The sequence below is a fragment of the Plectrocnemia conspersa genome, unplaced genomic scaffold, assembly GCF_051122295.1.
Source record: "Plectrocnemia conspersa isolate PC_06_02 unplaced genomic scaffold, ASM5112229v1 ptg000012l, whole genome shotgun sequence".
Taxonomy (NCBI): Eukaryota; Metazoa; Arthropoda; class Insecta; order Trichoptera; family Polycentropodidae; genus Plectrocnemia; species Plectrocnemia conspersa.
The window spans coordinates 16119187-16135522 of NW_028277176.1; the positions used below are offsets into that span (position 1 = coordinate 16119187).

At 28.6% G+C, this 16336-nt stretch overlaps 2 protein-coding genes across 4 annotated transcripts; one reads left to right on the plus strand and one right to left on the minus strand.

Annotated features, from left to right (window-relative positions):
• LOC148228400 (AFG1-like ATPase) lies at positions 1–6169 on the plus strand. 3 transcript variants are annotated; one of them, XM_088199506.1, is made up of 8 exons: positions 1–58; positions 134–499; positions 3864–4049; positions 4114–4358; positions 4434–4605; positions 5518–5661; positions 5734–5844; positions 5918–6169. In XM_088199506.1, exons 2-8 carry the CDS (start codon positions 152–154, stop codon positions 6038–6040), a joined length of 1329 nt encoding a protein of 442 aa, XP_088055632.1. In that variant the 5' UTR covers positions 1–58; positions 134–151; the 3' UTR covers positions 6041–6169. The 3 variants fall into 3 exon arrangements, with proteins under 3 accessions (XP_088055632.1, XP_088055631.1, XP_088055630.1); XM_088199505.1 differs by having other exon boundaries at positions 139–499; XM_088199504.1 differs by having other exon boundaries at positions 1–499.
• A 1890-nt stretch (positions 6170–8059) lies between these two features.
• LOC148228401 (uncharacterized) lies at positions 8060–15997 on the minus strand. Its single transcript, XM_088199507.1, has 5 exons — positions 15767–15997; positions 9100–10017; positions 8950–9028; positions 8344–8476; positions 8060–8280 (listed from the first exon to the last, which is right to left on the minus strand). Exons 1-5 carry the CDS (start codon positions 15785–15787, stop codon positions 8124–8126), a joined length of 1308 nt encoding a protein of 435 aa, XP_088055633.1. The 5' UTR covers positions 15788–15997; the 3' UTR covers positions 8060–8123.
• Between the last annotated feature and the right edge of the window lie 339 nt (positions 15998–16336).

The window sequence follows — 16336 nt, forward strand, 5'->3', positions numbered from 1 at the left end:
ATTCTGAAGAAGAAGAAGTCACAGTGCGCACGTGAGGCTTGCACCGTACTGCTACATTGTACGTGACATTAGTCTTTCGCACATTTTTTGCATGTATGTTACGTAACAATATGCCCTCGAGTAATTGGAATAGTTCAGTTCGCAGCTAACCATGGTAGCGATGAGGTGTGTTTGGTCGCGGGCTCTCGTCAGGGCCCGTCGCGCTTTCAGCACTCAACCGAGGCCCCACACTCCCGGCAAGGAGCCTCTCGACATTTATCACCGTAAAGTCAAAGATGGAGCTCTACTGCCCGACGAGCACCAAAGGACCGTCGTCTCCAGTCTGCAGAGAGTCTACGACGATCTTTTGTCTTACACCTGTCCCGAACAACAACGCAGCATCTTCGACGTGTTCTCCAGAAAGAGGGCCACTGTTAAATCTCCGAAAGGATTGTACATACACGGCAGCGTAGGCGGAGGCAAGACCATGCTCATGGACCTATTTTACGACACCGTTAAGGTATAAAGTTGCTTATTTTAATTATAAACACTCCTGACCTTGCTCGTTGAAATTCACTATCAAAAAGTTGGCAAACCAGACACGTGTCGCCCTTCAATTTCCGTTATTTGTTTTGGCTCGGTATTGTTTTATTGTGGGGCAATTTTTACGATAGCCTTTATCAATTGGCGTTAAAAGTTAAAATGAGCAGATAAATAAATACTTCATTTTCATTTATTAATCATCCATGATCAATAGGGAGATAAAAATTTCAATTAGGAGATTTTCATTATAACATGATGATTAAAAATAAACATATTCTCGAGTAAAATCAAATTAAACTAAATAGCTATTGACTAAAAATAAATCTAGCAGAGGTTATCACGGCAAAAAAACAAAATCCCATTATTAATAAGACAGCATTCATTAGGGCATTCTGGTTCAATTAAAAAAAATATGTATCGGATTTTACGGCTTTCGGTTTTAATTCAGCTCCAAGAGATTATTTTTGAAATGTTTTTATTTGTATTAAAAAATAATTTTCAACCATATTTTAGAATATTTTATTTATTCTATTGTTTATAAGCAAACTATATTAATTGATACAATAATATAATGCAAGTAATAATACTTATTTATTAATTTAATCGTTGTATGTATCCTTTGTCATTATTGTTTCAATATATACAACAGTATCCGGGTAGTTCATCAACTGCAATTCACCGACTGGTAAATTTATCGAACGGAAACTTCATCGATTCTACAATTGATCGCTGATGATTTATTTATTAAAAACTATTAAATGTCAGTTAACATATTTAATTTCTTAGTTTGTTTTTTTTTCGTCAAATACATATGATTTTTTTATATTTCCATAACTATTTAATAAAATAAAGCGATAAAATCCTAAGAGTTATTACCTAGTTACCTTTCATCGCCAGCCAATTAATTTTTTTTATCATCGCCTTAATTTTTTTGACATCGTTTTTTTTAATTCATAATTCTGTAAACTGTTCTAGTTTTATCTTTTTACTGTGTGATTTACAGCACTGTTTAGATATGCAAATTTCTGTCTATTTTTTAACTGTCGAATTTATTACAACTGATAAAGTGTCCTTGCAAAAAGGATTGGTAATTATTCTGTGCACCCTTGGCTCTTTTGTACCTGGGAATGCGTGTACTTAAAAAAACAATATTTCCTATATAATAATTAAATACGTTGCATTAATTTGCAATATTAAATATTACATCACATTAAAAATAAGTGTGTAAATAATTAATTTGTATCTATAATTAAATAAATATTATTTTATTATATATATAAATATTATAAATAAATAAACATCAAAGCAAATGTTTCAAAATATTGTAAAGAAAAAAATTGTATAAAAAAAATCTAAATAAAATAATAATTGTAAGCAAATTAATTTAAAATAAAATACAAAAGTATCTACATATAGACATATAAAATCCAAAATATCGCAAATAACAGATATTAAAATATTACTATTTAGCCATCTTATTTATTGTTGTTATAATTATGAATTAGTTTAATCCTTCATATTGAAATTTGAGAATATATTCAATATTAATAACTAAATTGTCATTAAACTAAAAATAATGTTTTCCAAGTAACTACAAAAGTAAAATTCTTTTTTTTAGAATTTACATTTTTTAATTTTAATATCTAATAATAATATTTCCTGTCAATACTTTTTACTTAAATGCACATTTAATGCTATATTTTACTATTTAAAAATATTTGTAAATAAAATTTTGAAATGTATTATCATAATCCTTATAATGATTGGATAATTTACATAAAATATAAATATATTTTTGTCACAAATATTTAATGAAGTAATTACCCTCATTGAACTGTAAAATTTGCCCAAACGAAAAATAATAATACGAGAGAAGTTTGCAAAATTATGGATTAAATAAACGATAATAAAAGGATGGTACAGCTAATCCCCAAAAATTTATTTATATAAAATAATTGATTTAAACTAGTAATTTTATACAATCTGCTTTTATTTATATAATATTTTCGCATATTATGTACTTTTTTTTGTATACTAATTACACACATGTGTTGCTTTGTAACTCATTGTTATCATTATTTTATTACTATATTCACAAATTTATTAAATACATTTATTTTATTCAAATTCCTATATATATAATATATACACTATATCTGTTGTATTATCAGGAAGATAGAAATCACAAAATGGTTCCATAGTTTATTTAAATATTGTGTACAATTGTTTTACATTGCATTATTATGAGGGAAATTTGAAGCGTAGATTTTGCCAAACAATTCGATTAATTAAATTTGCTCAAACAATAAAAAAATAAAACGAGAATAGTTTACAGAATTATGATTTAAAAAAACCAGCCAGTTTATCAGCCGAAACGTATAAGACCCTTATTTTATGGCTCCATTTTAAATTTCATTGAAATCGAATCAATAGTTACATAAATATTAAAAAAATAATTTCATATTTATTTAACAGATAAAATGACAAAATATGAAATTAAATACTTGAACCTACATAGCATGGTTTTAAATAAATAAATTATCGCGCGATCAATTGTAGAATCGGTGAACTTTTTGTTCAACAAATTGCGGGCTGGTGAACTTTTGACAAATTTACCAGTCGGTGAGTTTTCCTAGAACCCGTACAACAACGCTATTCTACTATTATTTGTTTAGAATTTTACAAAATTATTTCACAATTGATACAAACTTATATAAACAGCACAATCTGATGTTTTCAGGCGAAAGTGCAAAAAGCTACTGACTTAATTTTTAAAATGATAGTGTACTGTTATTTTACATCAATCCATATTTAAAAAAATTAACACTTACTTTTATAGCTCCTCCAGATGAAAGATGACACGCTTAATAAAAAAATATTTATAAATAAAGATTATTGGATTTTTTAGTCTTGTTTTCGAATTGTAATTCAAGAGATTAAGATCTTCATTGTCTAAATTTTCAAATATAGGAATATGAATTCGTGATCCATTCTTATGAACATAAATTTCCAAAAGATTCATAATTTCTTTATGCTCAGTATGAATTCAACATTATCAATCATCAATTTTAAAGAGATTCTCTATATAAGTACTTGCGCCTATTCTCGCTGGATTTGTGTTAGGTGTATAGTATTTACTTATAAAAGAAAACGGCATGAACATGACATTTTTATGGTTTATTTTGATCCTGTCGATGAACTTTAGTAAATCATTTTGCCCTTGGTTCACCTTGGAAAAGTGCCAAATACAGAATACGAGGAGTTGTTGATATTCATCACGTGCCCCGCACCATTAATAACTTCTCAATATTTACTTGAATTCAAAGTACAATTTTTTACAGATTTCTGAGAAGAAACGTGTTCATTTCAACGCCTTCATGTTGGACGTGCATTCAAGAATTCATCGCTTGAAAAAGAACATTTCGTACGAAGACAGAAAAGATAGACCGAACGCCTTCGATCCGATACCTCCGGTAGCAGAAGCTATTTTGGACGAATGCTACCTTTTATGCTTTGATGAATTCCAAGTAATTATTACTACTTATAAAATTATCTTGTCTTATGGCTTGAATCAATATGATCCTTGCAAAGGTCACCGATATTGGGGATGCCATGATATTGAAGCGGCTCTTCACCGAATTGTTCGATATCGGCTGCGTGGTGATCGCCACTAGCAATCGACCGCCAGACGATTTATATTTGCATGGCTTGCAAAGGACCAACTTTGTTCCTTTCATCCAAGTGCTTAAGGATCATTGCGAAGTCATCTCGTTGAACTCCGGAATCGATTATCGTAAATTGACCAGCTCGAATAAGGGTCAGGGAACTTTCTTTGTGTGCGTATATTTTTACATGAATGGAAGTAGCTTTAGATGTGAAGTTTTAAACAGATTTGTGTATTTTTTTTATAGGATTTCCAACGGAGACTCCCATGAACCTGTCGATAAATTATTTAAACATCTCGCTTCGATGGAAAACGATATAGTCAGACCAAGGACTATTAACATAATGGGCAGGAACGTCAAGTTCGAAAAGACTTGCGGGCAAGTTTTGGACGCTACATTTGCGGAACTTTGTGAACGGGTATGTTCAAATATTTGTTTGTATTACTATAAACGAAACAATATAAAATATCAGTTTTTAATCATAATTTATATTTATAATAATACAAGACTTTGAGGTTTAGGAAATATCACATGGAATTTATGTCCGTTCGTTGAGGAAATAAATGGGGTATGCTAGGTACCCCACCATATTTTATAAGAACATTTTGCATTACATTTAGATATACAAATCATTAGTATTGCTTAGTAGCTTAGTAATTCATTTCATCGTTTTAATTACAATACATTTTTTATAGGAAAAGGGAGAGTGAATTAATTTTTTTATTAAATACTTGAGTATATAATTAATTTCATATCTAATTGCATCATCAAAGCTTTTGTTTATGGTTCATTTATCAGTTAGGTTAGCATAAATATTTTTATTTATGCTAAATTTTTGTTTGGTTTTCGTTATTTATTCAACAATTATAATATTTTAGAATTTCGTAAAAATCAACACTGCTTCTAATTAATGTCATATCTTTGGCTTAGTTTTAATCTTTCATACCTTATAATTCTTTTATCAAAATTATTGAATATTGAAATACATATTTTTGGTTTCTAACAAACAACCCATTGGACGTTCACAATGCATTTAATAATTAAATGTTGGCTTTGATTGTTAGAAAGACTTTTGTACAATACTAATTTAATTATTGGAGATAAATGGAATGAGAAGTAATTATGTGACATTTTTAATTAAAAATAATCATTTTCAAACAAATTATTCATGTGAAAATAATAAATCTTTTTAATCAGCCAAATATTTCAGATATTTTTAATTGGGAAGCTGATTAAAACAAGTCAAGTGCATGGTTTATTTCTTAACTTGCGTATGTTTTATTATTACAAATTGAGATAAATTCAAACTAATATACAAATTTTACTTTAGCCATTGGGTTCCAGCGATTATTTAATGCTCGCTCGATCGTTCCACACAATATTCATAAGAGACATTACGCAAATAGTGCCTAGATCTGGACCGGGACGACGATTTATCACTTTGATTGACAATTTATATGATAATAAAACCAGGGTTAGTGTTGGTATATTTAAAATATAATATTTATAATTACATGATTTTAAAATGTTTTTTTTTTAATTTTAGGTTGTTTTATCGGCTGAAAAACCTTTGTCGGAACTATTTTCGCAAAAACATGCTGAAACTGATGATTTGGACAGAGTACTGATGGACGATTTAGGAATCAATACTGATTCTGTAAGTCATCTTAATACAAATAAATAATTATATTATTATTGTATGATTAGCAAGGTTACTATATTTTTTTTAGGAAAACGCAAAAGCTAGTATTTTTACTGGTGAAGAAGAGATATTCGCATTCGATCGCTGCATTTCGCGCATAACTGAAATGCAAACGCAGGAATACTGGGAAAGGTGGGAAATTCAAGACTAAATCATGATTGTTTTAATTTTTTGACAGCGACAGTTTACAATATCGCCTTTTAATATTTTTTTACATATTTATTAGCGTATAAGTTTAGGTTTAAGTTTGTGATATATGAAAAAATGATCTAACTACGCATTTGGACTTTGCATTTATTTGTGTTTTAACGCTTCTCTAATGGATAGCTGCTGATATATCATCGATTATCCGCCTTGCCAGCACGGTCATGTGCGTTTCCTACTCCTTCTTCCACTACAATTCTACGCTAACTTTAATACTGTGATTTCTTTACAACTATAAACCGAGATTGTTAACGACCGCAACTATCTACAGTCGTAAGTGTGTATAAAGCATTTTTTGCAAATCGCACAAAAGTTATTTTTACGGTTTTATTTACAGCGATTTCGAGGTGCGATTAATATGAAAAAAATATGGCATGTTGCGGCGTCTTCTTCTATTACTACGTGAAATTTTTCAAAATCGACGTTTGTAGTTGTAATATGTATTAGTCAATTCGTGATTGTAATAAATTTTATTTTTATTTTCTACATGTCAAGTCATATTGTGATTATTGGAAATAGCATGCAATGCTTCCATGTTGAATGAAGTACCATAAATAATTTAAGATAATGCTATTTTTATTACATATGGAACACATAGCGTGAAATATGTCCTAAATTCTTCTCTATTTTATTTAGAATTAAATATTTGAAACATTCTATTAGTTATATTCTTCGTCTAGCAATAGATGTAGTGGTATATGAGTAATACTAAGCTGATATTTTTTCCGAAAGAGATCAATTAATTTTCAGGAAATAAAATAATTTTATGGTACTCCATTCTTTCTATTTCTTTAAACAGTGATTATATTTATTTTATAAATATGTCAGTGTTTATTTTAAACAGTATTGTGTTAGCGTATAAACATCAAAAATGTTGATATACACATATCTCCAAATTGGGAAAATGGAGCACTATGGATGTCTGGTTGTGCCATGACGGTGAAAATTGATATATTTTTTATTTTTATTAGAAATACTACATACTAGTATAGTAAATTGAAAATGTTCTTAATTTTTTTAGTTATTAATAAATTAGTTTTATTATATATTTTTTTGCTTGTTGAGATTCTTAATTTATATTCTCAATGATAATGTATACGTAAAATTATACCTCTAAATATAGATTACTATATTCTTAATTATTTTTGCGTATTTGTGCTTAAATATATTTTTAATATTGCTAATTCTCATTCAATTGCTGTGATTATATGCTTGATGTCCATAATTATTATATTTTTTTTATTGTATTAATCATTGCACCTTATGGACTTAAATATACATATTTTAATATAAATGGTTTTTTATTGATATTAAAACTTATATGTCTATCTTTTATACTGAAACTAAAGATCGGCCGAACTAAAAACTAAAATCATATGAAAAGATTTCAAACTATTTCTTATTACTATGACGAGTACAAATTTACACTATTGATTTTTATTATAATTTATTTCAGCACTCATCGAACATTTTGTAAAAAACGAGCAGGTTGCTAAAAAATAGTAACAAAACAATATAATAATAATCTAAATACGAAAAATTATGACGATTGAGTGTTTTAGGATCGCATGCCAAGCGAAGAGTGATTTGAGATAAACAATTTTATTTATTTTGGCTCTGTCTGATTGTAGAGTGAAATTGGCCAAATATTGCGATTGGGTGGTTTTATATACCCTGAAAAATTACCTGTGTTCTGCTAAAATTAATATTAATCGTAGGAAAAATTTGGGAAACCTTGCATTGGATAATTATATTTATATGGTAGAAATAAGACACGTCCTAATTATCAAAATTAATAGGACGTGTTTATATGAAGACTTAGTAATTATATAATCCAAGCGACACAAATGAATAATTTTATTAGATATTTAAGATTAATTTCGTTGCAACGATTATGGGTGGTCCAGACAATAAAAAAACACTTGATTTATTTAACAGGTGCATTGCTTGTAATAAAAATCAAATAACTAATGTACAAGTTTATTTACAAAATAATAAAATTAATAATAATTAATCAACACACTTAAATACTATGCTTTTCCAAAGGAACCTTCCGCATGGAACCCGTGATGAGGATGAGCGTCATAATTTACAACCTGTAACTTTCCTTGTTTGTCGTAAAATCCATAATGTCCTTTTACATGTCCGTCATTGTCCCTCTCTTCGTATCTAAATTGTCTATTTTTTCTGTAATAAAATTGTGGATTATTTATACTTGTTATATTATTTAAAATATAAATTTTTATGTACCCTTTTCCGGTATCGTAACCAAATTTGTAACTGTGAGGACCATGTTGTCCGTGCATTTGGAACTGTGTCCTGTCACCATCTTCTGATTCATCAACTGGATTATTCAATCCATGATTTGGGGCGTGTCTTGGAGCTAATACAAATAAAGGTGAGAATATGCGATACGAGAAATACTTATCAAAATATATTGCACAGGATATGCGTTTAAAGTGTTGTTTCACGTTAGCATAGCTTTATAATTGGGTAATATTGCAATGATACTTCAATATGTTTTAATTAATAATCTTGTTTGGCTATAATTAATGGCAAAAAAGTATTGTTAATGCCATACATTATATTATATCCGTGGTGAGGGTGAATAAGTTGTAAAGTCAAAAACAATATATTTTTAGACCAACAGTTTTAAGGGTTGTTTTAAAATTAAAAGCTTCTTTACCATTTTAATAATTTTACCATATCTTTATAAATTAACTAGTGTAAATGTTGTTGAAGTTGATTAGAATAATATATTTTAATGCAAATTAAAAATTAATTGTACTAAAATCTTTTTCTGCAGGAGTTCAAATAATAAGAAACTGGTAATAAATATTTTTTATTATTGATTACCATTATAAGAATTAAATCTAGTTGATTCTGCTGAGAGTTCTTCTTTAGACTCCCCCGATGATACATCAGCTAATTGTCTCTGTAATAATAAAATATAATTAGCCATTTATTAGTAAACTAGTTTTATTTTCAATTTATATTAAAAGTTACCTGTTTTCTAAATTCGTTTTCCTTCTTAGCTTGCTGCTTTTTTAACGATTCTTCATATTTTTGTCTAATCTTCTCTTCAGCTATGTTCTTGTTAAATAATACAGCTTCATTAATAGGTAATGATTGAACTCTTTGGGGTTTCACCGCCTTCTTCACCACCGAATCTTCTCCTATGACTTCAACTTCGTGTAAATTTTTCAAATTCTTCTTCGGCTTAGGTTCGTGCACGTTAGTGTAATACTTCTTAGGGAACTTGATCGTCGGCACTTGGAAAGGCTTGATCGACTCGCTCTTTGGCAATTGGAACGTCTCCGCCACATTTGGGTGCGGCGGTGTAAGCTCTTCCGCAAGATTGTCACCGAACTTAGCGAAGTCTGTATTATGATAGTAATTAATCGCCCCGAAAGCAGGAGGCTGCAAATCCGTGGCCAGTTCTAAAGGATGTTCTCTAACCTCATGCACGTTTGGAATTGATATATCCAATTGTTTGGAGTGTGGGTTGAACGGAACGTATTGAATGTACGGGGGTTCTTGGATAAATTGTTTCGGCGCGTATTCCACGCCTTGGAACTGCTTCGATTGGATGTACGGGTTGGGTTGGAAAGTTTGAACTACTTGAGTTTGTTCTTGGTCATCTTTGTGATACGAGTACGAGTCTACAGCGCCAGGTTTGGGGACTTCCAAAACTAAAGATGGCAAGCCTGACTGGTCTACTTGTGAATCTACGCTTTTCTTGGTTTCAGCAGTGTCGTAGCCTTGGGGCAGATAACTTGAGATTCTTTCAGAGGATGCGACTGGATTTCTTCTGAATAATGGAGCTTGTACGATTCTTGCAATGTCTTCGTAGTTCAGTGGTATGTATGTGTTCTTATTGTGTGTGATTTGACCGACAGTCAAACAAACTGCACATAAGAGTATCTGAAAAAATAGTATAATATTATATATTATATTATTTTCATGGTTATGATTTATGAGCTATTTTTATAGTAATAGAATATATGTTTTGATTTGTTTAACAGCGATTTTTAATATCAATATATACTCATGTTAAAATTCAATTAAAGGAAAGAGTTTATTGATCTACCTCTCGAGAGACAGACATATAGTTATTAGAGACAGAAATAGTGTTAACATTCTATGAAAATACCAAATGTGTTCTAAGCTGCTTTCTTTTAAATTGAAAGGCATTGTTGTGTTATATGATATTATAAGTAAAAACGGCGAGTTAACTAAACAATCTGTATTCAATATTGCTTTTCTACAATATTAATTGTTATAGATGAAGGCAGTGTTTTGTATTTATGTAAGGTTTCTACAATGAAGCTGGTGGAAAACAAATATGTATAGAAATTACTGACTAACTCTTCTAGCTGCATTCAAATAGCAGTGACTCACTCTTAAAGTAAGTGGTTTTTTATGTAATATTTTAAACTAGAACTGAGGCTAAGCTAAGATTGACATTTTATAAAAATATTTTTCAATTAAATCTTGTACACTTTCTCAATACGCTATTAGATAAAATGGTTCATTATTTAATTAAAATTACAAGATTTCGAGAAAAAATCATAGAATTTTTGACTTATATACATTTGTAGTAAATTGTCAGCTTACGTAGAACATGTTTTTGCCAGGTGGTACTTTTAACTTTTTAAGATATTGAAATCCTCGTTTCGCTCCAAGATATATTTTTGAGAGCATGTGTTCAGTTATACTTATTTGGTAAAATGTTGTGTCACAGATTGAAGATTTGGAAGTTGACTTACTTTAAATTACAACTTAAGAACATTATTAATAAATTTCACGAATCTATGCAGAAGTTTCAGTTTTCATTGTAGTGTTACATGAATGTATTATATTCCGCAATACCATGAGTAAGTTTTAGTTATTAAAAAGGCATTACTGTTGATATTAATTAGTCTTTTGTTATTTACTGATTTCTTAAGTGGGGCTTAAATTATTTTTAGTAATTTCTTGATTTATCATCTATTGATAAATTACCATTTATTCTACAATTTCTCAGATTTATAATTAATTGATGAGTTATTGATTGTTTTATTAAAAAGATTTACATAGTAATGTTAATATATTTCTTATTAAAATAATATAAAGACATTACAAAAATCAGATAAAAATAATATTTTTTTTATTTTACTGAAAATTGAGTAAGTGTGACATGTCTTGGTCTGATATAATATCTGAGTATATTTATGTTTCTTATTTAAATTTATTATTAATAATACATATAAGAAGTTTTTCCTAACAGGGAAAAACCAGAACATTTTTATTATAATATATTAAATTAAGTATGCGTGATAAATAGTCGATCGTTATCTCCCACGTTTCAGATTAGTTATGACATGATATAATACCCATGTAGTTATATTATATTATGTCTTCTCGGTAACGATTTGCGGTTTTGTTAAATCTCACAATGAGCTCTGTCACAATAGCGACAATTCAGAAAAATTGCGTGTTCGACATGAGGTAGTTTTTTTTATACCACTTCAATTTAATGGTTATTTGATCAAAGAAATTGCTAATAAAAAGCAACTACAAATCGTCGGCACTTAAAAATTCAATTGGACGGGGTGAAATAAAACAATAGAGGTTCGTTCAACTATTTTTATAAAAATGTCGCTTAATTAACGATTGATCAGGTTTTCCGGTGTCGTGTCACCAGTGTTAATATTTTGCCGGTGAGACGATAATATTTATTGTGGCGTGAAAGGAAAAGTGAATATTATAGCAGAGCGACGAAGCCGAGTCATAAATCGCTAAAAACGGTGAATTATCGGATGGAAAGTGAGACAAGTACTACAACGACGATGCATATCAGTGATTTTCAAACGTTTGATAATCTATTACAATAGTTTTTTAATAATGCTTTGCTTAGTTAATCATTAGCTACGTATATTCTATATACGATAGATTTTTTAAAATAACAAAGTTAGCAACACTGACGCTTCTGTTAGGGTCTATAAAGGTTTTAAAATCTATGGTCCAAGTATTTTTTCAAATAGTAATTTTTTGTTATCGCTAGACTATGCAAATATCTAGAGCTGATATTCATTTTTAAAATATCAAGACTGATGTCCGAGTTCAGACGGTTTGCGTGTGTGGCGAAGCTTCTAGTGTCCGCCGGAGATATCTGTGCGTGTGTGATCAATGTGAAAGATTTGAAATAATTTCTGAAATATCTCTACAAGTACGGGTCGAAATAATATTTGTATCCTAGTCGTTGGGATACATTTATTGCATTCTCGACGTAGTGTATACTCAATGAAACATTTTTTAAAGTTGTTAAGTAGCGGTGTCGACAATCCGCCAATGCTTTCGGCTGAGAGCTTTAAAGTGCACTAGAGAGTCGCGATCGCGTCCATTATTCATAATCGTTGCGGCCGATATGTCAGAGTTTGAGAACGCTCCTCTTGCATGAGCCATCTAGCTCCTCAACGAACTTGCCAAATACAAGAATGTTTTTGGTGATAGCTATTAGAAGCTAGAAAAAAAATATGTGAGATGGCTCAAATGTATTAAGTTTGGACCAGTATAATTTTTTTTTTAATTGTATATATTTTTTTAATTGTTTGTGTAATGGCCGTCATGACGCATCGTGAAACCTGTCAAGTCATGATGGTCAGATTTGTAATAAAAAATATATAAAATAATTAATACCCTTTATTTTTATGTAAAAATAAACGCTGTTTTTCTCTATTCGATAAATTACTACTTCTGAAAAATTAAGATTCTCTTTGAATTGAATTATGATGATTATAATACACAGTATATTTTAATTAATTTTGATCTGAGTATCTAAATTATAACTATGAATATTTTTCATTAAAATAAAAAAAAATTATATTCTATCGAATTAATAATTATGCAACTTTTCTACTTATCCGAAATTATTTGCGCATTCTTTTTATTTTAAATAGCTTTTATAAATTATTTTACATAATTAAAATAATAATATATTCATCTGTTGTTTATGTTTACAATATTAATATTATAAACGTTACGTATCATTACCGAATCGTTGGCATACATTATGCTTTTATTAGCTTTCACATTCAACGAACTCTTGTTTACATATTGTAATTTATTACTAATACTCGAGTGCAAAACGCTTCCAATTGTAACGAATGATTATTGTAATTGTAATTTATGATGATCGATTACAAGCGATTTTCCGGACATTCCGTCGTTTAATACAGGTTAGAAGTACTATATAAAACTGGTTTTAATGGCATTGCACTCTAACTTTCATCATTTTGCAGGAAAAGTTTTTATTTACTATAAAGTAGCACCTTGTTTTATATTGTCGCTGATTTCGCATTTTAACGAGTTTTTTATCTATAGCAATTAAATAGTAGATAGTAAAAAATAAATAATTAAACTTTTTGGTGAAAGATATGCTTGAATGATTTTTATTCTTAAAAAATAAAAAATTAATACTCTCTGAAAATATTATTAAAATATTTATTTATTTCTCACATGTATTCTTAATGGTTGAACTTAAATATTTAGACATAAGAGCTTTCTACGTGAGTTAGGTGTGATTAATGGTTTCCTGATACATTGTATTGTTGATATGATATAAGAAAATTAATTATAAAATATACAAATTTAATTACATAAGCTAGATCATTATATGTAGATTTTATAATTATGAGTAATAAAATATGATCTAAATATGTTTATGTAAAATAAATAGAGTTTGATTTATATAAGAGGAACTATTATTGTCACCAAAAGAAGAAAATGTTCAAGAGACTTTGATTCCGATTTAAGTTATTAATTTTGATTTTCTCACTCTCTAGTTGTGCAATTTTAGTTCACCTTTCTCATTAGTTATAACATTAATTCATGTTCTTGAAAATACCGTGCGAAAAAAATTGGCGATAGTAATAATTTTTGATATTAAAAATAATATTATTCTGTATTGTTTGATTTTATAAACAATAAGATAATGAGCAGATATTGCACAATATTTTTTCACACGTCCAATGTAGTAATTAGTGTCTTTTGTTAATTATTTTCCTTTGCAAAAAAAACGCATTAGCGCTTCTTTTTGTCTACGAACTTACGTATTGATTATCTAATATTCATTCATTGTGAGTAGACTAAAACGAGCTTTGTTCGATTGCTACAACAGTGTCAGTCGTGATATTTTGATTGACTATGTCGTGATTTTTCAATTTTATTGTTAATAAAATAACAATAGTAATTGCTGCGTTGGATTAACGCATAAAAGATCTAATTGAATTATCAATGAAAAAAAGCAATAACATTATTGTATCACATTTCAACTTTCACCTTTTGATGTCCTTTAATAATTAAATTTATTTTACTTTTATCACATTGAATATAATAATATAATAAAATATATGCAATTATGTCAATTTAAAACAATTTTTTAAAATGAAAAAATGCGTCTTAAAATACTAGAAGTAGTAATAGTTTCATATTTATTACCATCTTTATGTTATCATAAACGCATATTACCATCCTGGTTATTTCCCAAAAATATTTAACCGGTTTCTAATGTAATATTCAATCTACCGAAATATTAATGTCGTGTTACATCTTATCTAAAATACCTATAATCTTAATAGTTAAACTATATTCCTAATTATAGTTACTGATATAAGTATTTATTTAGTGATGCAATATTTGTCACATAATTATTTTATGTATGATTAGCATAAATATTGTATTATAAGTAGAATAACAAATTAATATAAATAACATATTAATATTTACATATATTATATATGATGATTAGTGTGACATAACCGAAAGTTTAGGGAAATATAGGAAAAAATAATTAAAAAAATTAGCCAAATCTCTTTTACTATTTTGGTTAATATACAATAATTTAACCTATTTGTACAGATTTTCCCATATATTTATTTATAGTATTTTAATTACGATTTCTAGATGTAATAGTTAAATTAAGAATCTTGTTGATATGAAATACTCTAAAGAAAAAATCTAAAAAAATATTTTAGACACTAACATTAAATCAATATCTGTTCAATGCATTTCTATTTTCATGTATGATTTAAAGATTATAGCATGTTCATAAAAGTACCACTGTAAAATTAGTCTTTTAAGTTATCTTGTGAAATTTTGATGCTACAGAAAAAATATTTACAATTGACGTATTACATATTATTCAATGACATTCTTTGTTGTAAAGTAAACAGTGATATGTTGTAGTTAATAATAAGTTTATATAGAACTTTTGTTAATTATTTTTTATACCAAAATTATTATGAAAAAATATATATAAAATATATTTAATATATTTTAAACATAATAATATTTAAAATGCTATTAAACATATAAATATATATCTAATTATAATACTTTAAATCAAATTTATTTGGATTTCATATGTACATATATTACTTGAATGATAAATTATAAGCTTTAATTAAAAGTTTCAAACAGTAGTTAGATAATACATGTCATCAAGGCAGTTAGATAATATGTCAATCAGATTATCCGGTTACACAATTGGTACGCATAATTTTTGTAATTCCTATAATAACACACACAACAAACAGTAAAACAGTGAAAGTTTTCTCTCTTCATACTACACAACCATGCCGAATGCGATTTAACCGATTACGGTCAATTCTCAACTGTTTATCAAACTTACCAGATTTCCCAAGAGCGTCATGTTTCCGGACCTGGGCACTTTTCCTTTCTATCACTTGATTTTATTATATTATGTATATTATATTGTATTAAAAAAACTAATATTATATTTCAATTGATTTGCTCTGTGGACCGTTAAAAAGGAAGATTAGCCGAACCGTGACGGCGTCTTTTCTTGACTTTTCGGTTCTTGTAGAACCGTTCACCACTGACTGATCCACCAGCAATGAGAACCGAATGGACGCAACGAACCATTTATAAGGTGGCTACTCTTGAACTTGGTGGCTTCCCCACCAGTACTGTGGTATAATGACCTGGCTCAATTAGAAAAACACTCTCATTTTCATAAGAAAATTTATCGCAGAAGGCAATTGTCCGTCAAATTTTATAGACTTAGACGAGTAGTTATTAAAACGTTATCGAAATGCCGATCAAAATATTTGTTATTTTTTTGAGTTACGAGCTAGTTTCATAATCAAAAGTTTTCTGTTTCCATTTGTTATTTGTTATAGCAATGAAATTTATGATTAATAGAGTTTAGTTATTAGACTTTTATTATATGAAGTGGCCA